The sequence below is a fragment of the Mobula birostris genome, chromosome 30 (assembly GCF_030028105.1).
Source record: "Mobula birostris isolate sMobBir1 chromosome 30, sMobBir1.hap1, whole genome shotgun sequence".
Taxonomy (NCBI): Eukaryota; Metazoa; Chordata; class Chondrichthyes; order Myliobatiformes; family Myliobatidae; genus Mobula; species Mobula birostris.
Window position 1 is genome coordinate 8047080 of NC_092399.1, and position 25809 is coordinate 8072888.

General features: G+C 37.9%; 1 protein-coding gene and 1 non-coding gene across 8 annotated transcripts in view; both read left to right on the forward strand.

The window, feature by feature from the left end:
• The window catches only part of LOC140190603 (polyadenylate-binding protein 4-like), a 39296-nt gene extending 13487 nt beyond the window's left edge, over positions 1 to 25809 (forward strand). For 4 of the 7 annotated variants that reach the window (XM_072247302.1, XM_072247304.1, XM_072247303.1 and 1 more), the window contains 11 exons: positions 1313 to 1407; positions 6069 to 6206; positions 12037 to 12132; positions 12636 to 12908; positions 16969 to 17059; positions 19977 to 20093; positions 20716 to 20858; positions 22221 to 22314; positions 22655 to 22785; positions 23183 to 23292; positions 25218 to 25808. In XM_072247302.1, coding sequence (XP_072103403.1) covers positions 1313 to 1407; positions 6069 to 6206; positions 12037 to 12132; positions 12636 to 12908; positions 16969 to 17059; positions 19977 to 20093; positions 20716 to 20858; positions 22221 to 22314; positions 22655 to 22785; positions 23183 to 23269 — 1265 coding nt within the window. In that variant the 3' untranslated portion in view covers positions 23270 to 23292; positions 25218 to 25808. Of the gene's footprint in view, positions 1 to 1312; positions 1408 to 6068; positions 6207 to 12036; positions 12133 to 12635; positions 12909 to 16968; positions 17060 to 19976; positions 20094 to 20715; positions 20859 to 22220; positions 22315 to 22654; positions 22786 to 23182; positions 23293 to 23804; positions 23973 to 25217 lie in introns of those variants that run through there. The other 3 variants (XR_011883645.1, XR_011883646.1, XR_011883647.1) reach the window with 3 other exon arrangements.
• LOC140190659 (small nucleolar RNA SNORA55) lies at positions 9684 to 9815 on the forward strand. Its single transcript, XR_011883668.1, has one exon. It is a non-coding gene; the product is annotated as a small nucleolar RNA SNORA55 (small nucleolar RNA).

Below are 25809 nucleotides of genomic sequence, written 5' to 3' on the forward strand. Positions count from 1 at the left end.
TAAAAGTACGCCCTTCTATTCTGAGGCTGTGTCTCCTGATTGTAGACTTCCCCACCATAGGAACCATGCTCTCCACAGTTTAGTGAGAAAGGTAAGTTTTTCTGGAAATGGAGAGCAAAGTAAATATTCTATTTATATCTGTAATAGCTCCAAATTTGAAGTGTGAAATAGGATTGCCTTTCAGCTCAAATATTATTTTCTTTATTTTGCTCCTCTTATGGCATTCTTACTGTTCATACCTTTACCTGAAAAATAAGTGGTAGATTTTTATCTATTTATTTATTTCTCTCTCTCTCTTTCTCTCTCTCCCCCCTCCCTCCCCCCCACCCTCACAATAACTTCTTGCCTGCTCTCCATCTTCCTCTGATGCTCCCCTTCTCCACCTTTGTATCCCTTTTGCCAATCAACTTTCCGGCTCTTAGCTTCATCCCTCCCCCTCCTGTTTTTTCCTATCATTTTGGATCTCCCCCTCTCCCTCCCACTTTCAAATCTCTTACTATCTCTTCTTTCAGTTGGTCCTGACGAAGGGTCTTGGCCCGAAACGTCGACTGTACTTCTTCCTATAGATGCTGCCTAGCCTGCTGTGTTCCATCAGTGTTTTGTGTGTGTTGCTTGAATTTCCAACATCTGCAGATTTCCTCGTGTTTGCAGATTTTTAAAATCTTTTTTAAAATATAATTTAAATGCAATTATATTACAGTTTTTCAGTGTACTTTGAAATATTAAAGCAGTTGACTTTCACAATCATGTTATTGCCATCAAAGCAATTATATTGATTCTCTACACACAGAGGTTGATAAATTTCGAAGTATTCAGAGAATTGAGATGTATGGATCAGTGCAGGGAAATGGTGTTGAGGTGAAAGATTGGCAATTATGTTATTGAATGGCAAAGAAGGTGCAATGTATCAAATAGTCTGCTCCTTCTGTTTTCTATGTTGTCATGACTATAAAGGTGTTCTATATATATTACTGAAATGAATAGAGCCAATTTAAATTTGCCATAACAGAGGTATCCTACATTTGATAACACATTCAATTTTTTAAGATGATAGAAATTCATGCTGCTTTTTTTTTTGAGCATTTCAAAAAAATTGAATGTCCTTTGTAAGGAGTACAAACCTTGTGCACTCCTACATCATAAGAGAAAAAAAATACTGCAAAATAGAATGGGTGAGCAGAGCAAATTTCTTCCTAGCCCTTAAGGAAGCACTTGTATGCTTCTGTAAAGGAATACTATTTCTATTTGCTGCTTAATTTTTATATCTGCTGATGCTCAACTGTCCTTTCTCTGTTTCTCTCTGCCCTCTTAGGCAAAACTCTCAGTGTCAAAGTCATGACAGATCCAAACGGAAAGTGCAAGGGTTTTGGCTTTGTTAGCTATGAAAAACATGAAGATGCCTCCAAGGTGTGTATAGTCGTTCACAGGAACATTTTACTTTTGTTCCGACATGGATACAAATTTTTTTTGACGTGCACTTAATGTGTAGTTATTTAGAAATCAATTTAAGTCAAAAATTAAATTATTTATACACAGAAATTGATTATCACAAATTCTCAAAGTTTATTTGAGAATATTTAAGTATATTTATTCTATTTTTGATAGTTTTATTAAATATTTTATGATAGAGATGAATTGAGAAAATCTTAGAATATATATAGTGAACTTCTATTTGTGTTTTTTTTTTCATTTTTACGGTGCTTTTCTTTTCTTTGATTCAATATTTTTTTCCCTAAAGCCTATAGCGCTTTTCTGCAAAATCTTACTATCCCTGTATACTGTCCTAATGGAGTGTTCTGCTTTTACAATGATGGTGGATAAGGTGGGAGGCAGTGTATGGTTTGTGATAAGCTCATATTATATGGCTATTGAACTAAAAGCATTATTCTGGATATTTTAATGCAGTGGTCCCCAACCACCGGGCCGTGAGGAAACGATACGAGTCAGCTGCACCTTTCCTCATTTCCTGTCACGCACTGTTGAACTTGAACATAGGGTTGCCAACTGTCCCGTAGTTGCCGGGACATCCTGTATACTGGGCTAAATTGGTTTGTCCCATACCGGACCGCCCTTGTCCCATATTTCCTTCCATAAGGTAGAGCGTTGCTATGAAACCGTTTGTAAGCCGAAATGGCGTGAAGCGAAGGAGTAATTACCATTAATTTATATGGGAAAAATTTTTGAGCGTTCCTAGACCCAAAGAATACCCTGCCAAATCATACCAAATAACACATAAAACCTAAAATAACACTAAAATACAGTAAAAGCAGGAATGATATGATAAATACACAGCCTATATAAAGTAGAAGTAATGTATGTACAGTGTAGTCGGGAAGATTAAGCCAAAACCGACTTGTGGAAAAAAAATAGACACGTACGCGCATACACACGTCACTCACGCATGCGCACACAGGCACCTGCGCAAGGCTTCATGGTTATGGTAGTCTTTCCTGGGGTAAACATAAGTGTCCTGGGATTTGACTGCTACTTTTGTCCCTTATTTGGGAGTGAGAAAGTTGGCAACCCTAACTGTAAAAGACATGTTGAGGGGAGTTTAACCTTACTTGAACATCCGGTCAGCTGGTCTGCAAGAATATTGTCAATATTAAACCGGTCCGTGGTGCAAAAAAGGTTGGGGACCCCTGTTTTAATGCACACTAAGTACTTCCTGCAATCCCTACCCCCTTCATGTCACTCTTCTTCATCCAAAGTTGATCTTCTATAAACCTGAGATTTCTCCTACTCTATCAAGTTACCGTAGACTAGATTTGCTTTGAACAAAACCATGCGAGCTTTATCCCACATTTGTCAAAGTGACTGGTTATTCTGTCCCTGATACTGTTTCTTGAACTTCCCCCAACCAAGGTTAAACTGATTGATCTGTAGTTACTTGGTTTATCCTCACGTGTCTTTTAATTTATAAACAGAAATGTAACATTTCGAATTAATTGTACGGTCAAGAAGTTGTGGCAGAATCTTTACGACTTTTCCCTTCCTGTAGCAACCTGGGTGATTTTTCAAGTACTTCCATTATCAGTTTGTAACCCATCCCGAACCTAAACTTTATACATCTTCTCCCTTAAAGATTGATTCATCATTAACAAACCATTTTTTTGTTTGTGTGCATTAACATATTTTAAATGTCAATAGTCAAATGTCAACGAGATCTGCGATTATTGAGCTGGATAAGGTGGAAGTAGAATAATGACATGAAGTTTTAATCACCTGATGTCTCCAAGCACTTTATTGCTAATGCGGTTGTTGGTGTACAGTCATAGAAATTAAGAAATGACAGACTCAGAATAATCAGGTTCCATCTGGTTCACCAAGTAAATTTTTGGTAGTTGCATAATACAAGGCTGTTTGAGATATTGAATGATGAGAGTCATTAAAAAGTTATAAAATTAGGAGAAAACTTTAGATGTTTCCCATTCCAACAATTGCACCCAAGGTGCTAATTTTCTGAGGGATATCCTGTGTAATTCAGATTTTAATAAATCAATACCCGTTCCATTTCATAGAAAACCTGTTCCATTGATTGGCCAATTGCTGTTGAACTTTTTTTCTGCCGGGTGGTCTTAAATTTGCCTTCAGGTGGTTTATGTAATGAACTTGGTGAAATTGCTTGGCATGATCTGCATAATGTAGTCCTTTTAGTTCGTATCCAGAGAATAATAATCGTAACTGTTTTTTCTCTAGAAATGACATGTCGGATAAGTACTATTACATTGCAACGTATGGAGTTAGAACAAAATATAAGTCATTTGTTTTGGTTAGTGGTTAAGTTGATGCTTAAAACACCGGGTAAACTTCCTAGCTATTGTTCAAATAGTGCTGGAAGACCTTTTTAAGTGGTAGGTAGATTTTTGGATTTTTTTTATCTGGAAGATTATTTACCTGTCACAGATTCTGCACTGATGTGCCATGCAAGATTGTGTTCTCATATTTCTGGTGATGAAGCTTGACTGGCGATCTCACTATTACAAATGTTACAACCAACAACGGTTGATTAATTGCACTGTTGATATATGGTGGTGCTAGATTGTGAATCCTGTAGAATTTTCTCTACTTCTGCATAAACTGACCTAAAATGTGATCAGATCTTCATGCAAGTCATAAAACTGGATAGAGAACCCAATTAAATAAATAACCCAAAAATAATACTCATTTATTGAGGAAAAGTAATTCAATATTACATGTATTTGTTGGAAAAAGTTTTGTGAACCTTTGCTTTCAGTTTAGCGATAACTGCAACTGATGTTTCCGGCATCTGTTGATCAGTTCTGCGCATCGGATTGGAGGAATTTTAGGCCATTCCTCCTTACAAAACTGCTTCAACTCTGGAATGTTGGTATGAACTGCTTGCTTCAGGTCCTTTCATAACAGTTCTACAGGATTAAGGTCAGGACTTCGACTTGGCAATTCTAAAACACAAAAATTCTTCTTTTTAAACTAATCTGTTGTTGATTTACTCTTGTTTTTCCGATCATTGTCTTGTTGCATTATCCAACTTCTATTAAGCTTCTGGTGACGGACTTCTATCCTGACATTCTCCTGTAAAATGTCTTGATACAATTTTAAATTTATTGTTCCCTCAATGATTGCAAACTGTCCAGGCGCTGAGGCAGCAAAGCAGCCCCAAACCATGATGCTGCTTCCACCGTGCTTCACAGTTGGGATGAGGTTTCAATGGTGGTGTTCTGTGCCCTTTTTCCTCCAAACATAGCGGTGTGCATTTCTGCCAAAAAGTTCAACTTACGTGTTATCTGTCCACAGAACATTGTCCCTGAAACATTGTAGAATATGCAGGTGTTACTTTGCAAACTTGAGGTGTGTAATAATGTTTGTTTTGGAGAGTATGAAACCATTCTTGTTTGGTGTTTTTCTTATAGAGGACATGAACAGACACTTTAGCAAATTGTGAAGATTTCTGCAAGTCTTTTGCTTTAGGTTCTTTAACCTCAGCATTGCCTGTTCTGCTGTTGGTGTGATCTTTGCAGGATGTCCACTCCTAGGGAGATAAGCAACAGTACTGAGTTTCTTCCATTTGTAGACAGTTTCTCTTACTGTGGACTGATGAACACTCAGATCTTTAGAAATCTTTTGTAGTCTTTACCAGCTTCATGCATCTCTACAATTCTTCTAAGGTCCTCTGAAAGTTGTTTTGATTGAGGCATGATGCACATAAGAGATTTTTCTTAGAAGAGCAGGCTCTGTCAGTATCCTGACTTTTGTGTGTGTTTTTTTTATAGGACAGGGCACCTCTACAACTTGCACCTCCAATCTCATCTCATTGATTGGAACACCTGACTCCAAATAGCTTTTGTAGAAGGCATTACCCTGGAGATTCACATACTTTTTCCAACAAATACATGTAATATTGGATCACTTTTCTCAATAAATGAAGAAGTATAATTGCTGAAGGGTTGCAGCCTGAAATGTGGACTGTACTTTTTCATAGATGCTGCCTGACATGCTGAGTTCCTCCAACATTTTGTGTGTGTTGCTTGGATTTCCAGCATCTGCAGATTTTCTCTTGTTTGTAATATTTTTTGTGTTATTTATTTAATTGGGTTCTCTTTATCTAGTTTTAGGACTTGCACGAAGATCTGATCACATTTTAGGTCATATTTATGCAGCAAAAGAGACATCTACAGGGTTCACAAACTGTCTAGCATTACTGTACCAACATTTTAATAAGAAGAAAGCAGAAAGTTAACGACATTAAATCCCTTCAATGTCACCAAGATCTGTGATTATATGGAAGTACATTTCTGAAAAAAAAACTATTGATTGCTCTTTGAGTAATATTTTTAGGCTAGATAGATTTTTTCTCACACAGAGTATAATTGCTAGGAATAAATAAGTTATTTTCTAAGAATGATAATATTTTGTTGTACACTGAAAGATTGTAGATGTTCAGGTATTCTATGCCTCCAAAGAGCTGATCTGCCATTGTATGGCATATGACCATAAGAATATTCCTGTTTCACCTGTCAGTGTCATCTGTGATATCCCATATTTACGTCATCTTCAGTGTGATCATGTTCATGCATGTTTACATCTAGGCTGTGGAAGAAATGAATGGGAAGGAACTGAATGGAAAGATGCTCTTCGTTGGCCGTGCCCAAAAGAAAGTGGAGCGGCAGGCTGAACTTAAAAGAAAATTTGAACAGTTAAAGCAGGAACGAATCAGCAGATACCAGGTGGATATAAAACTACTTTGCTTGGTCCTGAAAATGCGTAATTACTTTCTATAAAATATTTTCTATTACAGTGGTTTTACTATTGATTAATATCAAGCAAGACAAAAACTTGGTTCATACCGAGGTTCCCATCAGGAGATTACGTGTAGCTATTTTCCAGTTGGAAGATGATTAGGGCAATGGAGTGGCTTGCCAATCAAGATTGGTAAGCCACTCTATTACCCTAATTTTGCAAGCAAGATTGATCCCTCATGCTTTTGAGAAGTAAGATTTCGTGCACCTTGTGTTGGTGGCTCAGTGAGGCTGAGCCGGCTTTTCTGAAGAGCCCAGTACACCTGAACTGATGAGTCATGGGTTATCTCTGAATGAAATCCTAATTCTTCCAAGAGGAACTGCAGGCAGAATTTGGATGTGATTGTCCCAATATACACTTTGTGGCTACTTTTATCAGTTACACCTGTACACCCTGATTATGCAAATACCTAATTAGCCAATCGTGTAGCAGCAACTCAATGCATAAAAGCATGAGCCTAGGCAAGGGATCCAATTGTTGTTCAGACCAAACATTAGAATATAGAAGAAATGTGACCTCAGTGACTGGCTGAAATGATTGTGGGTGCTATGCATTGTGGTTTGAGTGTCTGAGACACTGCTGATCTCCTCAGATTTTGCTCACCAGTCTAGAGTTTGCAGAGAATGATGTGATAAACAGGGAAAAAACATTCATGAGCGGCAGTTCTGTGGGTGAAAATGCCTTGTTAATGAGAGAAGTCAGAGGAGAATGGACAGACTAGGTCAACCTGACAAGACAAAAGTAGCTCAAATAACCAAGTGTTACAGCAGTGCTGTGCATCTCTGAACACACAGCACGCTGAACCGTGAACTGGATGGGCTGCAGCGGAGACCTTTGTACCTAATAAAGTGGCTGCTGAGTGTATTTTATTTCATTTCGTTGACCTTTTACTTGAATGAACATCAAATAATTCCTTAAATAAAACAGCTAATGAATTTCATGTGTACAGTTTAGAAACAAAAATAACCAATAAACTGGCAACTTCTTGGCTAACTTGCTTTGCTACTGTGTTCAGGAAACTAATTTCATTCCTTCATTTAAGAGAAACACTAAATTGTGGACACTAAAATGTAGGGCAAATTTTCTGTTTGTGGAAAGGTGTGTGTAGTATAATCCTACACTGAATTTTCAGTTACACACCAGCATTCATCTTCCCATCAATCCTGAGCAGATTCTCAGTCTCTGCTGCTGAAAAGCATTCCCATTGCATGATTATACCTCTGCCATACTTTACAGTAGGGATGGTGTTGCCTGGCTGATGCACGGTACAGTCGGCCCTCCTTAACCACATGGGATTGGTTCCAGGACCCCTCGGGGATACCAAAAAACGTGGCTCAAGTCCCTTATTCAACCTGTCTAAACGACCCAGCGGAACCCCGGACCTTACTTAACCTGCCTCAGTGCAGTGGACATTATGACCCGGCGGCGGAGCTCTGAATCCGCAGTGTTTCTGTTCACGAAAATAATCACAATCGCGATCTAAAATAAAGTGGAGAGAATAAAGCAATCGGAAAGAGGTGAAATGCCATCGGTCATTGGAAAAGCGTTAGGCTACAGTCTGTCAACGATCAGAACAATTTTAAAGGATAAAGTGAGAAAAGCCCTGCCCCGATTAAAGTTACAATTATTACTAAGCAACGCAGTGGTTTAATTATTGGGTTTTGGGTTTTTGATCCTTCACATCAACCCGGCAGGGATGGGGATTGCGCTCGGGAGCAATCTGTCACTGGATCGAACTCTGGAATTTCCGTTTCCGAGTCCGGCGCTGAAACATACGTTTTATATGCATTAAAAGGTAAAATATATAATATATACTAAGTCAAATGTTTGACTAACTAACGCTAAATAATACCGGATGTACCTGTTCCGACTTACTTAGTAAGAGAACTTCCGTTCTTTTTCGATCCTGATCCACGATAACCTACGCACATCCTCCCGTATACTTTAAATCATCTCTAGATTACTTATAATACCTAATACAATGTAAATGCTATGTAAAATAGTTGTTATACTGCATTGTTTAGGGAATTATGACAAGAAAAAAAGTCTACATGTTCGAACAACAAGTGCTGGAAGAGCACTTTGGGGTTTTCTCGATTCATGGTTGAATTCACGCATGTGGAACTCGCGGATAAGGAGGGCCGACTGTATTAGAGTTACACCACATGTACACTTAGTGTTACACCACATGTACACTTAGTGTTGAGGCTATAAAGTTCCACTTTAGTCTGAGCACAAGACCATCTTCCACGTCTTTGCAGTATATTCTAAGTGACGCTTTGCAAAGTCTTTACAGGCAAGCATATGCTCTTTTTTTTTTAGTTAGGGCTTCTTTCTTGCCACTCTTCCATAAACACCCTTTTTGTGCAAGGCCTTAGAGATGGTGAAGCCATGAACTTCATCTCCAGTTGTGGCCGCTGACTTCTGCAGCACACTCAGAGTGACTGTTAGCATCACAGTAGCCTCCCTCAAGTGCCATTCTTCTCCGGCAATTAAATTTAGACGGGCAGCTTGACCTAGGTAGTGTGGCTGTGGTTTCATATTTTTTCCACTTCTTCACAATTGACTGCATTGAGATCTGAGGTATGTTCAGTGCCTTTGAGATAGTTTTGTACCCTTCCTCAGATTTATGTTTCTCTATTATCATTCTCTGACTTGTCTTGAATGCTGTTTTGTCTTTATTTTGGTTTGGTCTGTTAAATCTACCATACTGTTGGACTTTACTGAGAGAGGGGGTATTCTTGGGAATTCATTGAAAACAGGTGATCCTCTAATTTTCTACATCAACGAATTGGGTGAGTAGGTAGGTAATACACAGTACTGTGCAAAGGGCACTTGTATATAGCTAGGGTGCCTAAGGCTTTTGCACAGTATTATAGTAATTTTATGTATTGCACTGTACTCCTGCCGCAGAAAACAAATTTCATTAGCTAGTAATTCAAAGGGGATAAATACTTTTCCAGCCTTGCTAATTTGGTTTATAATTTTTAGTAAATTGTCAGGTTTTCAATTTTTTTATTTGACATGATGCACAGTGTTTTGTATTTTAGCTCAAAAAATCCTTCAATATATTTTAAATTTTGAAAATGTAGCAGTAAAATGTGAAAATAGTTGTGGGTCTAAATACTTTTTCCAAGGCACTGTATATGTCTACTTGTGCAGTAATTCATGCCAAGATGTACACCAGATTGCCCATCACTGATGTTTTTCCAAAGAACCTCTGGTTACAGATAAGCATGAACCAACAGGAATTTACATGATATTCTGTACCTGCATTTTGGATAATTGCAGCCAAAGGAAATAGATTTCATTACCGTACTGTCATAGAAAGGGCAACAAGAATAAGGGCACAAAGTAAATCTGCTAGCACGTAGTACTGTGTATGTTAGTCTTTATGCAATCTAGCACCTAGTTCCGATAACCAGTCTGATTTTGCAGTGCAGACTCTGGTGGAGCTGTTGTGCCAAAACAATGCTGAGTAAATCCAGATGTGTCTCCTCTAAATTGAGACTTATCTCTACAACTTTGCAACATTACTTTTAAATAGTCTTAAGATATTTTTCTCCTCTTATTGATTAACATAATTGTTGGGCTCCATGTAATCCTGAAGCAGCATCTTTAGGTGGATGCCCTTTATATGTGGGATATTCTACACTTTTGTTGTGGATTGCACTTTGTTCTGACCTGCAAATCATACCAGGAGATATGCTGTTAAGTGCTGTATTTCAGAAGATTGACATGAGTGTCTCTTGAAAGAAGGTTTTATCAATTTTTAAATAAGTTTCTTGAATTTTCATCTGAATAGATAACACTCATTTCAAAAACAGATGAAAAATGTAATGTATTCAGGAATGTACTGAACTCAGGACTAAAACAGTGAAATTCATTTCATGATTTCATTTAGTGAGATTGGCAACTCTTTCTGTATTTAAGCAATGCCAATAAATTAATGCCAGATAACTACAAAAGTAAATGTCAGTTTAAGAGATAAATATACAGTTACAAGAAAAAGTTTGTGAATCCTTTGCAGTTACCTGGTTTTCTGCATTAATTACTCATAAAATGTGGTCTGATCTTCATTTAAGTCACAATAATAGACAGACACAATGTACCTGAACTAATAAACTGCAAAAAATTGTACTACTTCTCGTCAATACTGAGTACACCATTTAAACAATCACAGTCTAGGTTCAAAAGGGTATGTGACCCTTGGGATAATACCTTCTACAAAAGGTATTGGGAGTCAGGTGTTCCAATCAATGAGCTGAGATTGGAGGCGTGTGTTGTAGAGGTACCCTGCCCTATAAAAGGGACACAAAGTCAGGTTACTGATCAGAGTCTGCTCTTCTCAAGAAAGGTATGTTTATCTGCACCATGCCTCAATCAAAACAACTTTCAGTGGTCCTCAGAAGAAGAATTGTAGAGATGCATGAAGTTGGAAAAAGCTACAAAAGCATTTCTAAAGACCTGAGTGTCTATCGGTCCACAGTAAGAGAAATTGTCTACAAATGGAGGAAATTAAGTGCTATTGTTACTCTCACTCTGAGTGGGTGTCCTACAAAGATCACACCAAGAGCACAACATGCTGAAGGAGGTGAAAAAGAACCCAAGGGTAACAGCAAAAGAGATTGCTGCACATCTCAAGTTTGCAAAAGAACATCTGGATGTTCCACAGTGCTTCTGGGATAATGTTGAACAGATGAGACAAAAGTTGAACTTTTGGCAGAAATGCACACTGCTATGTTTGGAGGAAAAAGGGCACAGCAGCATACCAACACCAAAACCCCATCCCAACTGTGAAGCATGGTGCTGTCTCGGTGTGGAGAGCTTGCAGTCGTTGAGGGAACAGTGAAATCAAAATTGTATCTAGGACATTTTACAGGAGAATGTCAGGGTAGTGGTCCATCACCTGAAGCTTAATAGAAGTTGGTTGATGTAACAAGACAATGATCCGAAATAAGAGTAAGTCAACAGCAGAATGGTTTAAAAAGAAGAAAATTCATGTTTTGGACAGGCCAAATCAGAGTCCAGACCTTAACCTAACTGAGATGCTGTGGCTAACCTGAAGAGGTCATGCAAGGTATCCCAGATATATTGATGAACTGGAACAGTTTTGTATGGAAGAATGGTCTAAAATTCTTCCCTGATACTGTGCAAGTCTGATCAGCAGCTACAGGAAACATTTGGTGGAGGTTATTGCTGCTAAAGGAGGTGCAACCAATTACAAGGGTTCACATTTTTTTGCCAGCCTAGACGGTGAATGATTAAACGATGGGTTCAATAAAGACATGAGAAGTACAATTGTTTGTGTGTTATTAGTTTGGGCAGATTGCTTTTATCTATTGTGAATTAGATGAAGATCAGAGCACATTCTCTGAGTAATTAATGCAGAAAAGCAGGTAATTGTAAAGAGTTCACAAACTTTCTTGCAAGTGTACTTAATTTTGATTAAATGCTTATAAAAATAATATTTGGTTATTGCCTATTGTGGACCATAATTTAATGCATATTTTAACATTAGATCTGTCATATTGTTAAATTCAGCATCTTGCACTATAAAAGCCACCCATTTATTTGTAGAGCACTTTTGAATTGGAAATTGCTTTTAGTTTGTGCTTTCTGCAACTATGATTTATTGGGTTAGTTCGGAATTATGCATCGTTTATATTAGTACATTTGGTAATTAGATGACATCTGTCAATTTTGAGAACATGAATTTGTAAAGAGCACTACTGACAATTATTAAAATGATTTTAGGGTGTGAATCTATACATCAAAAACTTGGATGACACCATCGATGATGAAAAGCTGAGAAAGGAGTTTGCTCCATTTGGTTCAATCACCAGTGCCAAGGTATGTTCATTAAGGTTTTGTCAATGAATTTGGTTGGTTAAAAAAAATAAATGGAGTAATTGCCTTTTAACTTTATCATTTTTGTTTTTAAGAAGTCATACTATCCAGGATTTTATGAAAGGTTGATATCCTTTAGTAAGCCATTCTCACTAGATCCCACTAGAGATGCACTAGAGATCCTACTAGACATTCAGGTACTCGACAGGGTAGATGCAAATTGATATTTTCCCTGGCTGATGTATCCAGAATCAGAGGATGGTGATTCTTTGGGCTCCCAAGAGAGCTCTGGAGGTTCAGATACTTAGTATATTCAAGATAGAGAATTTTTTTAATATATTGTGGTTAATTGAGGAATATACTGTAGATATAGTGCAGGAAAATGACCATGGTAGAAGATTGGCTTTAATATTATTGAATGCTGGAGCAAGCCTGCGAGCCCAAATGGCTTACTTATTTGCAAACTTTAAATGACTTAAATTTGTGATAATTTGTCTTTTTTAAAGGTAATGCTGGAGGATGGCCGAAGCAAAGGTTTTGGTTTTGTCTGCTTCTCCTCTCCTGAAGAAGCCACGAAAGCTGTAACAGAAATGAATGGGCGTATTGTTGGTTCCAAGCCGCTATATGTAGCCCTTGCTCAGAGAAAAGAGGAACGCAAAGCTCACTTAACTAATCAATATATGCAGCGTATTGCAGGGATGCGTGCCATGCCAGCCAATACAATTATCAACCAGTTTCAGCCAGCCGCTGGAGGCTACTTTATGCCAGCGGTGCCTCAGGTGAGTTGATGATTTGTCATTTGTCTGTGCATCCCAGAAGCAGTGAAAAATTACATGAGCTTTAAAGAGGAGCTGATAAATTAGAATGAAATAAGTTCTGTCAGATTCTTGCAGTTTTTGACCCAGGTTATATATCACTTTCTGATCTGGATTGAAAGCAAATTCATTAACAATACAAGAAAGGAGAAAGATATCATGTAATTTTCTAGTCCTATCAAGCTGAGCAGCCAGCTGCTGGTGTGGCATCCACACCGGACTTCGAGGTGAGATGTCCCGCGTTCGAATCTGCCTGGTTCCTTGCACGTTTTACATCTGTGCTGGGTTGAGCGTCGAGACAGCAACTCGGCCTCGTAAAAAACAGCCAAAAATGCCAAAGAAACGGCAGGGTTGCTGCTTTATGCGTCACAAGGTGCGGTAAGGAACAGCAACGTCAATGTCTATTTGGACAGGCGACCTTGATAAGTGATGCTGGCCGAACAGCAAAGTAAACTAATGTAGTTTTTTCAGCTGGAACTTGGGCTTCAGGAGTATTGTGTTCGTTTTTGCTGTTCCACTAAAATCATTATTTACTAGTTTGCTGTTATTTTATAGACCCAGCTCATCCTGAGTTTTGTCAAGGGTTCAGGTGGGAATTGCTGGTGTTCATACCCTGTGTATTGAAGCAGGTTAGGTCATTGATTTCCACGTGTAAGCTGTAACAGATTACCAGATCCAGAAAATGAATGGATGCATTTTAAAAATTGTCATTATGTGACATTGAGGAATCTTTTAAAACTGAAGTCAATGGGAAACTGCTCTGCTGTTGGATTCGTACGCAGATTAAGGGAAAATGACTGTGATTGTGGGCAGTCAATAACTAGATCATAAGAGTTCCTCTGTGCCCAGCCACCTTTAATGTTCATCTATAATTTCTGTCCATCAGAAGGTCAGAAGATACACAATGTTCAATTCCAGCTACACATCCTCAGATAACGACCACATTTAATAGAGATTTGGACAACATTTCGTGAAGTGTCAGTTTGTTTTGTTCAGGTGCCAAGCAATGATGGTCTTTCACTTTCTATACCCAGTGTTCAGCTACCTGCTACTTGCCACTCTGAGGAAGCTACAGAGTACAAGTCATCCAACATTGTCATCACCTTCTCCCTGCCCACACCCTCTACCGTCACTCAAGAGCCACGTACATCTGGATGAACGTAGTCCAACAACATATAACTGTTTGGGATGAAACAAATCATTTTCATTGATACCCACTGTAAGCATTCACACAATTGACCTTTAATGCAGAGTTTTGCCATTATCAATTGCCAAGATGTTTTGACAACACTTTCCAGTCTATCTGTAAGGATATTAGGGCCAGGTTCATACCAGTTTTTCCCCATGTTGCAAACTATCATGACTTGGAAATATACATTAGCATTCCTTCAAGCCTGGGTCACATTTCCTTACAATGTAGAAAAGGCCATTCAGCCCATTGAGTTTGCTGGCTCATAGAGCAATCCCAATCCCTCACAATTTTCTCTAACTTATTCTCTCTGCATTCCCATTATACTCACCCATATCCTACCATTCACTTACACACTAAGAGAAATTTGTAGTACCAATTAATTCCCCTACTTGCTTTAGGGATGTGTGAGGAAATTAGGACACTAGGAATCTTACCACGTCACAGAGAGAGCATGCACACCTCACACACTCAGCACTGAGGTCAGGATTCCACCAGAATTGTTGGTGCTACAAGGTAGTAGCTTTCCTAGCTACACCACTTGCTGCCCTCCTAACTCTTAAGAGCTCTCTACCTACCAGCTCTCAAATACTGAAGATCGTGAGTTGATCTAATAACTATAATACACATGGTATTGCATGTAAGTTTCTGTAACCTGGATTAAAAGGGGTTAAAATGGCCGGTACTCAACCAATTCAAGAGTGTTGTTCTTAGACAGTTGAACAGAAACCATTCTGACACAAAGCAGAAAAAAAAACTTGATACCTGAAACCTGCAGACATCCAGTTGTCACAGTTGGGATATCTGGATAAGCAGAAGAAAGGAAGAGTCCTCCTTAATTGTTGTTCATTGCTAACATATTGAACTTTCTCTGAATACAGTCATTAATTGGAAGAAGTGATGTTTTGCAGAGCTGCTCAGGAACTGACACATAAAGGTCAAGGGGTAAACTCATAATAGCAATTATTAGTGCTTGGGTAGATCAATAGAATAATAAACTGTCAGCCTTTAAATGGACTCAAATACTCTGTAGCTACCTCAAACTGAAAGGAAGTAGCTGAACACAGAGTATAGGTAAGGAGACACTTATTGTCCTTCGTTTCACCTATTAGAAGTCTCTGATAAGTGTATGCTGGCTCCATATATGACATGAATGTGAAAAACTGTATGATTAGAAAGTGTAAAAGTCCTGATTCAGGTACCCACTTTGCTGACAAAACAAAGAAGATAGAACATCCCAGGGTAGATTCCAAGTTAAATTTGTTTGAACTAACACAACAAAACCCAAATTGAACTGTAATTGTTTTAGTCTTGTTACCTGTCTCTGAAGGTAATGTTTGCTGATTAATCAGGGTTTTTGTGTAATTAGTCCTGGTATTCCAATAACAGAACAGCTATCTCGAGTTCTTTTGATGTTCTGTAATCCATACCTGGTAAAACCTCGCAGCTGTTCATAAAGATGTTTTACCATCATCTTCTCAAAGTATATTAAGAATGGACAATTGGTTACCTTGCCCACAGTGCTCATATTTTATTTGTGACTTAATAAAATTATTGGAAATGTCTTCAATAAAACTTTTTTTATTTTAGTACAATATATGTCTTATTAAAGCTTGAAACAGCTTTAGATCAGCCATTCCTTGCAGCACTTGCTAAATTGTTTTAGTTATGAATGGTTCATAGCAGGAACAACAGAACAGTGCATCTACTTATTTTCCATATTTTCCTGTATTTCTGAATGATATTGATTGTGCTTTATTGATCTATGCTGACTCTCAGAGCAATCCAGTTAAATCCATTACCCCCACTTATTTTTTTCCTGTGACCTTAGTTTTTCAAATATAGAGATCAACTCCCCTCAGTTCTCCCAACAGCCACCTGCATTGCTGGTAATTTACTGTAGCCAATTAACCTAACAGCCAGCATGTCTATAGCATGTGGAATGAAAGTGGAGCACTAGGGGGTGGGGGGAGGAATCCACTCATTCACAGAGAGTTTGCAACTATCTCACAAATCCAGTGACCAGTTATGGAGGACAGAATTGGCTTGAGTGGCTGGGCTTGTGAAGCAGCTGCAATATATGTTGCCCTTGAGCGGTTAAGTACTTCTTTTCTTTCCTAACTCCTTTCATCCTCAGCACTCACCTCCACGACTTAGACATTGTCATTCCCTGTAGTTTAAGAGCATAAGAACACTAAGCATGTTACATGTATTACAGAGTTAATTTATATTCAGGATACATTTTATATTTTATGCCTTCTCAGAAGGAATATTTTTCATATGTTTCCTTTAGCATTCCATCTGTCAAATTACACAAACTTGTCAATGTGTAAATTGAAACTAGAGGACATAATTTTAAGGTTAGAGATGAAAGGTTTGATAAGAACCTGAGGGGGATCTTGTTTTACACAGCAGGTGGTAGATGGAACTAACTGCCAGATTGAAGTAGGTACATTAGATGTATTTAAGACTGTAAGATATAGGAGCATCGAGCCTGCATACTTTAAGAAGTATGTGGACAGATATATGAATGATAGGAATGTAGAGGGAAATGAGATTAACATGAATATACATGGACACATGGGTGAAAGGGTATTATTCTGTTCCTTACAACTGTGTGACTATGCAAGATTATTTTAGAACATTCATGTAGTCAAGTCAGCATATCCATTGAAAGTGTTGCACAGATTCAGTAACTGAGCAATTGTTGGAATAACATGTACAGTAATTAAAAGGAGAAACAATGATAGGATTCAATTTGTTAATAGTTATCTTTGAAAGGAATATGTTGCATTAGGGATTGCAAAGGCTAAAATAATCTTTGTTTTATGCTAGGCGCAAAGCAGAGCTACCTATTATGCACCAAATCAGATGGCTCAGATGAGACCCAGTACTCGTTGGCAACAGCAACAAACCAGGCCCCAAGGTAGGTCTCATCATTATAGTTAAATGCCTTAAACTTTAATTTAAAAGGATGAGGTTTATGTAAAAAAAAAAGATTTTGAATGTTTACAACTCTAAAATGACAAGTACTGATAGGAATGTTTTAAATTGATGTAGTCTACTTGTATTTCTGCAAGGCTTTTGACTGGTTTCCATCAGGTAGGCTTGTCAAAAAATGTACATGAAGTCTTAAGAATGGCAAAAGTCAATCCCAAACAGTCTCATTGGCTAGAAGGAAAGAGTTATTTGGTATTTCTGTGACTTAGAAGCTCCTTTGAGCTTCTATAATTGGGTCAACAGGAAGAGAAGTAGCATAGATGTATATAGATAAGTAGAATAGCTCATTGAGAAGGAGAGGAGAGCTTCGGTCTCTGAAGACACAGGTGGCTAGTCAGTTGGGAAGAAAGTGGCATTTGGAATTTTATCCAGATGTAAGGTCATGCATTTGGAGAAGTGTTACAAGGTAAAGGAATACTCAGTAAATAAGAGGATTTTGAGGGAAGTGGGGAACAAGAAACCTTGATGTGTATATCCACACGTTTTAAAAAATATCTTGATAGGTTATTAAGGTAATTTAAAAAAGACAAATAGGATGTTCTTTCTTAATAATGAGGTAAAGAATGTAGGACTACGGAATTCATCCTAGAACTACATACACAACATTAGATAATTGGATTAGACAACAGAATTCTGGCCACCATGCAAAAGAGATGGGTTTTAAGAGATACTGTCAAGGCTGAAAATTTAGGTATGGGGAAAGATTTTAACTGGAACAGTGGAGACTGATTGAGATGTATAAAATGATGAGCATCCTAGCTAGACTAAATAGGAAGGGCCTACTGTACATCTTTCTGTGAAGTAGATTTAAGGTAATTAATAAAATAACTAGAAGGTAAAGGAGGAAAGTTCAGTATTTTCCATCCATAAAATAGCAGAAGCTCATACCGCACATGGAGGAATACCTGAATTTATACTTGTAAATTCATGATCTGCTAGACTACTGAAAAGTACTGGTAGGTGGGTTTAAGATTACTCTTCAACCAACACAGTGGTTCATGCAGCTTACTTTTGTGTAGCAAACTTTTCTGTGATTCTATTCTACAGTTCCAGGGAATATAATTGTGGTTTGTGCAATCATTTTTTAACTCTTAAAGTGTGGGTATCATCCAAGCTCTTCTCACAGTGATGCAGGTGTTTTAAAATCATTTCTTTGTGTAGCTATTAAATAAATTTTATTCTCTTGTGTTCTAACCTTTAGATGTAAAGACGTGTGTTCTAGCTTTTTAAAACAAAAATATTTCTAGTATCTGCATGATGTTTAATGATCGATGTATGTAGGCACCTGGTCTCCTTACAAGCTTGTTTTTTTGATGTTTTGGAATAAGACTCTCAGTGGGGACTAGGAAGATCCCAGGATTGATTTTTTTTTTAATGCCTTAATTCCCTTAATGAGGTCTTGTAGGTTAGCATTTTAGTTTGGAAACAGGAAGATGTTTCCTGACCCAAGTGATCAATGTGCAAAGTTAAAAAAAGAATAGTTTACTGGTAGCATAACTAGTTAAAAATGTTGTATTGCTTATTGACTGGGTCTATCTCGAGTTGGAGTATTTCAAGTATTTATTCTATGTAGCTTCCCTGAGAGTGATTAAATCTGAGAGGAGATGGAAAGAAATATAAATTCATTATATTCATAGTTAGATCATTGGCCTATCCCAATTATTAGTAAAGGGCATATAAAATGAATTGTGCACTTCCCTGACATTTTGTTTTACAATCAGTTGAGTTCCAATTATATACCTCTAGTTTGAAGTCATAGAAATGTTCTGAATATAATTGATAATTGCTGGTGTTCAGTAAAATGTCCACCTGAATAATGGATTAGGCTTGTTGAATTGTAATCTGGGTTTGGCACGGTGATAGATTGTGAGCAGAATATGAACTTGTGAATATTAGCTCTGCAACATGCAAGGTGGAGATACGTTTTACTTCATTTTTCCAATTTAGTGGAAAACGCCTGAGTCCTGACAACAGTCTGTAATATTGTTGCATGTTCACGTAGCTTTTTGACTTGCAAGCCTGGAGATGTGACTTGTGCACAAGTACAATGGATCTGTTGACAGCTAATGAAAGTCATAAGTATAAATTTATACTGGTACAATTGCCCAGGTTGTAGGCTAATAAATCAATCATTTAATATCTGTTCCTACAGGTTCAACATTATAGGCACCCAACAAATTTTAATATGTAATCTGTGAATTTATTAACAAGTTAGTTAGCTGGCACCATTAATAGTGTAGGTTACCTGTTGTGTGAAGAGAGGTGGCTTACAAACAGTAATGGAAGAAATGATTAAAATCATGGTTGAAACTAAGCTAGAGTATACTTCTGAATGCAGCAGGATGAGGCAGATGAGATATGGAGTTGTAAAGAGTAGGGCCATTAAGCTCTGCCATTGTTAATGGAGAAGGCTGAAAGAAGAGATGTACCGGAACTTGAAAAACTAAACTGCAACAGCAGTTTTGGTAGGGAGAGATTTAACTTCTTAAAATAGGTAAATGCTTCTAAAGTAAATGGGAATGCATAGTTTGATATGGTGTGAGATGATGGGCAAGGAGAATCTTATTTGCGAATGTGAGAGAAATGTTGACAGTGATGTTAAAGCACAGGAGGAGTCTGTTGGACAGGTGAGTCTGTGGGGAAGGAGAATGAATAACCTCATTTCCTACCAAAATTACAAGCTTAAAATGTTATGAAAGGACATGAGTAGTTTTCTGTAAATTCTAATCTTCCTCTTTTGTGCACGTTCCAGACGGTGCTGCGCTGAGCTTCAGAGCACTACGTGTATATATTTGTGGGATGTTAGTTTGATTGTTTTCATTGTCAGTTCTTTTCTTAAACAGGGTTTCAAGCCATGCCAAATACCCTTCGTCAGGGAGGACCTAGGCCTTCTCTTCGTCATCTTACCCCAACAGCAAATGCTCAGGGTTCTCGAGGTATTCCTGGTGCACAAAGAATGGGTGAGTTTAAACATTTTTCTAAACGTACTGTAATCCTTGTGCGGCTCCCATTAGCCTAACAGTGCATAAAGTAATTATACTGTTTACTTTCCAATTACGTGTAGTGGACTACTGATTTAATTACTGAGCTAGAATTTTCAACATTCCCATGGTGACTCTGTAATTACTTGATAGCGTCAGAAAATTTGGTTCTGATAATTTTCTCTTTCCCTGTTGAAATTTTCATTGGTGTATTATTGAGAACAGTATCAGGCTCTTTAGCAGTATACTGTCAAGCAGCCTTCCTAATTTTAGGATGACATGTAGCTCCGAGGATTTATTCTGAGAGAAGTTTCCAAACGTTACATGTACTAATCAGCTTGTGTTTGCATCACTGAGTACTTATTGCTTTCTCTATTTTAAAGAAAACCTTAAATTAAATCGTGAAATAACAAGTTTGTTTAATTGAACTTTTTACAAACCTTTTGCCAATTCTTACTTGGGCTTAGAGTGTATCTAAGAAAAGCCAAGGAATTATCCATTATGGACGTAGCTTACCGTTAGGAAGTGAAATGGACAATTCACAATAGATGCTGATCTTTTGTTCCAAGTTTATGGGTTGTAAATGGTTTTGTGATTTCAGGATTATCTGCAACTCAGAATCTGGCAGCACATCGCCCTGGAATAGCTGGCCCAACACCAAGGGCAGTTCCACCTTACAAGTATGCCTCCACAGTCCGGAACCCACAGCAGTCTGTCGTGCAAGCTCAAATGGGTGTACAGCAGGTACAAGAAGTTCATAATGTATCCATTCAAATATTGACAGTGAATATGATAAGAAATATCAATATGTACAATGAATTAATGCAATAGGAATTTGGCTGATCTAAACTTTTGTACATTAGTCACTGTAATATATTTCACCACTTTAGTTATAGAAAAAGCTAATAGATTATCTTTCTGTTTTCATTAAAATTCAGTGATTTTGTCTTAAGTATGAAAGGATCAAAATTCAGAATTCTGACGAAGGGTCTCGGCCTGAAACGTCGACTGCACCTCTTCCTACAGATGCTGCTTGGCCTGCTGCGTTCACCGGCAACTTTGATGTGTGTTGTTCAGAATTAGATGTTGATTTTACCTTATTGAAGGATATATAAGAAACCAGACCCAATACAGTGTTTCAGAACAAATTACTCTTCATTTTAATAATGAGTTTTAGTTGTAATCTGGAAGCTGTTTCTGATTGCTTGTAGAATCAGAAAAGTATCTGGTAAAGAAAGAGTCCTCCTTGTCTTGGCCAGCTGAATGAGAGTAGTCGAGCCCAATCCCACTTTCCTGGTCTTGGTGCATACCTTTGTCAAGTTATGGCACATTCATCGCTCATCCAGTACCTTTCCAATTTGCTAAAGGTTTCCGTCTTAACCATCCTTTTAGGTAGATGGATCCTTTCATTACCTGTCTGGGCAAAAAGATTTAACTCAACATTCCACTAATCTTTCTGCCAAGTACTTCAATCTATCTTCTTTTTGCTAAATTACATTGTTCCTTTCTGCTCACTCTTTGGAGGTCTTTGATCATTTTATAGACCGAAGAAAATAACTCCAACTTAACTAATTATTAATTATAACTAAAATGTTCCAATTCATAACTATCCTCTATCAGGTTACCAACTTGGGATCCGTGGACCCCTTGCTTAATGTTACTGGTCCGTGGCATAACAAAGGTTGGGATCCCCTGCTCTACATATTAATGCTGTCATATGGTCCCTGTAATGTGGTGAACTAAATTGTACACAGCACTGTAGTAATAACCCAATTAGTGTTTTATAGAATTCTAGCATGACCTCAATAGTATTCATATTATTTAAAACACAAATGTGTCACCTGCCTTCAGGGACATGAACATGCTCTTCACAATCCGTCTATTCCTCAGTAACAAACTGTGATGTGTTATTCCAACTCCAATCTGAACTTCACTTTTTTTTTGTGTTCACTGGACCAGTCTTTTGATACAATCTTGTAACCTACATGTTTTCTCCTCGCCGTCAACCATTGTCAGTCTTTTGGGAATGAGTTGTCACTGATAGGTATAGAAGACAGTCACTTTAGTTAACTGGTGACCATAATTTTCCTGCTTTTTCTCTTAAAGCCCTCACAGTCAGCAGTGCTCGTGCAAGGACAAGAACCCCTGACTGCCTCCATGCTTGCTGCAGCTCCTCCTCAGGAACAGAAGCAGATGCTAGGTACATGAATGAAAAAGTACTTCTAATTTTTTAAATTTAGATATCCTGCCCTTTGAGTAGCAGCAACCCACTGATTTAACCCCAGCCTAATCACGGAACAATTGACAATGACCAATTAACCTACTAACTGATGCATCTTTGTACTGTGGGAGTTCCAGGGAAGGAATGTAATGCTGAACTCTTGACGCCCCAAGTTACAATGGCGTCAATTTGAATTTGCAAATATATACTTTTTGTTGGAAATTGTAGACATAGAACCAGATGTGTATATAGAAAGTAATCTTTAACATCTCACCCACTGTTCCTTGTATCATGAAACCTTTTCCTGTTTTTTTTCCAGGTGAACGCCTTTTTCCTTTGATCCAGAGTATGCATCCTTCCCTAGCTGGAAAAATCACCGGAATGCTTCTAGAGATAGATAATTCTGAGTTGCTACATATGTTGGAGTCTCCAGAATCACTACGGTCAAAGGTATGCTGACTCACCATACTCATTTAATGCATATCCCCTCGTCACCCTCTGTGATTTTACCAACAACAATGCTGCCATCTGCAAATTCTTGATGGGATTTGGCAAAATATTGTCAATCATATAGAGCCCTGGCAGTTGGACACGATTATGCTGGCGTTAGAAGAGGGTCAAAACATGCCAAAGTTTGCATTCTTGCTTGGGATTAATTGGGTTTGAAAATAATCAACCTGCTAAATACACACAACTGTATTAACTAGTTTGACTTCTGATGACTTGGCTACTTCATTTGTGGCTTTCAGTAGTTCAACAAAAAAAAACTATGAATTTTAATAAATATGGTGTTGAGACCAATACAGTGCTTATTACGTACATTTTTGGTTCATGTTGAAATCTGTAGGTTGAAGAAGCTGTGGCTGTGCTGCAAGCTCATCAGGCTAAGAAAGAGGCTGCCCAGAAGGCAGCTGTGGTCGTAGCTACATCCTAAAGCAGGAGGAAGATATGTTAACGGTGAGCATTTATATATTTGGATGATGTAGAATTCACTCACTTTTTCATACTATTAACTGGGTTTAATTAAGGCAGTGGAACCATTGTTTGATTATCCAAATTGACCTGGTAAGAAATTGCTATCAGAGTTCACTGCTGCTATTTGCAATTGGTACTGAAGTTCAATTAATAGTATACAAGCACAAGCATAATTAAGCTTTTCCTTCTAATACTGAGGTAATGGCTTTGTCCATCATTGATTAGAATAGAATAGTGTAGTGCTTCCCATCCTGTGGTGAAGCCAGAGTACTAGTTAGATGCTGGAGGTCGACAGAATTGTTGAGTTTACTTTAAAGGAAGCTATGATCAGCAAACCCTTTTAGCTATATTTTTGTTTTCATTTTCAATGAATACCAGAGTTAGGAACTGGTGGCGGGGTGGGGTGGGGCGGTAGCAAGACTAAAAATTCTGTAACTGTTATTCAATGAAAATAGTTATACAAACTGGAACAGATAATTGTACTTTGATTATAGGAAATTGGCTTTCATTGCAGTTCCAAGAAAGGCTCATTATTGATCCCTGATTTGACTTCCAGCTTAGGGGAAGGGTTACTGAAAGCTCACCACAGCTTCCTGAAAAGAACATCATATCTTTTTAATCTGGTTGGATTTACTAAGCAGTTTTTAAGCATGATAATTAAGGTAGGTTGGTGAGATATTTGAATTTTCAAGGAACATTTAACAATATATGTGTGTTTCATGGACTAATCTTGGGTTCAGCAGGGAATTGATTATGCTAAGAATCATGTTTATTATCACTGTCATGTGTTGTGCAATTTGTTTTGCAATGCAAGATACAAATAGTACTCTAAATTACAAAATAAAATGGTGTACAAGACAAATACTGAGGTATTCTTCATGGACCATTCAGAAATGTGAGGGCTGAAGGGAAGAAATTGTTCTTAAAACATTAAGTATGGGTCTTCAGGGTCCTGTAGCACCTCTCTGCTGGTAGTAATGCAGAAAAGGCTTGTTATGGATGGTGAGGGTCTTTTAGGACAGATACTGCCTTTTGAGGCAGCACCTCTTGAAGGTGCCTTCAATCACGGGGAGTTGAACCATGATGGAACTTGCTGAGTCTACAAGCCTCTTGCATACCAGGCTGTGATATAACCAATCACAAAGCTCTCTGGAAATTTGGTGACGTGCCAATTCTCCTTGAACTCCCAATGAAATAGAGCCACTGGCGTACCTTCTTTGTGTATGTTCCTGGACTACTAATTTCTTCTGGTAACCAGTGACTGACAAGGTTCTGTATGTTTGCAGTTAGAGTTACCATAAATGAAACTTGTCATAGTGAGAAAAATGTCTACGGTTTCACGGATGATATCTGTGTTAAGGATGTTGATGAGATTTTAATAGTGTTAAGAAAAATACTGTTTATAATACAGTGGCAGGGTGGAGATAGATCTCTACCAAAGGAGGTGTAAGGCACTCCTTCCCTCCACTAGATTTCCTTTGGGCAAGGAGTAGCACCTGCTTAGCACCACCCCCCACCCCCAAGTGGGTTACGTGAAGCCTTGGGAACAGGTAGTGGATGGTCATATGAGCAGCTGATGCATATTACAAGCCCTCCTTATGCAACCACTGACGCCAAGCGGGCAAACCTTGAAGAGTATTGGTAATGGCTGGGGTCACCCGTCTTGTAAATTCACTGCCCAGAAGAAGGCAATGGCAAACCACTGCTTGCCAAGAACAGTCATGATCAGAGCAAGACCATGATCACGCATGTCATGTGACATGGCACATAATGAACAGATGAGAGAGAAACAATATGCATTTGGTTATGGTTGAAGTGTAACTCAAGTATACCATTCAGAATTCAAAGTAAATACTTTAGCATATGAATTTTTTTTTAAATCATGTTATTTTGTCTTTTCTTTGCAGATTGCCAAGAAACAACAAATCCACAAATTTGGTTCAGATATATTCAGGCTGGATGCGTGGATCGTGCTTAGCTTTAAGGGGAAAAAAACACAAAAAAACATTGCAAAATTTCAAATAACCAGATTCCAAAAGATTTTAATGTACTTTAAGTATTTAAAAGAAATATATTTTGATAGATCAAACTATAATATTACAAAGCAGAGCAATACTCTGATTTATAGCTTGCTTTGTTTTAAATATGAATATCTGTGGCCAGGATAGATTTACTCATAAAACCAAATATAGTGGATGCTGAACATGTGAAATAAACCGAAAATGACAGAAATGTTCAAGTCCAGCAGCATCTGCAAAGGGAGAAACAGCATTAGAGTTTTGGGTCGATGACCTATAATTTGGAATTATTTATATTTTTTCCTTCTTTTCAAAAGACAAAATGAAAGGTACTAGATAAAAGAATGGAGTTAGATTTTAACTTTGCAGTTATATTTTATCAGTTGAGGTGTGTTTTCATTTTAAAACTCAAGTTTTGCCCAAATCTGGAAGTGTGTTTCTGATTGGGGAAGAAAAAAATAAAAATGCTTTGTCTAAAATG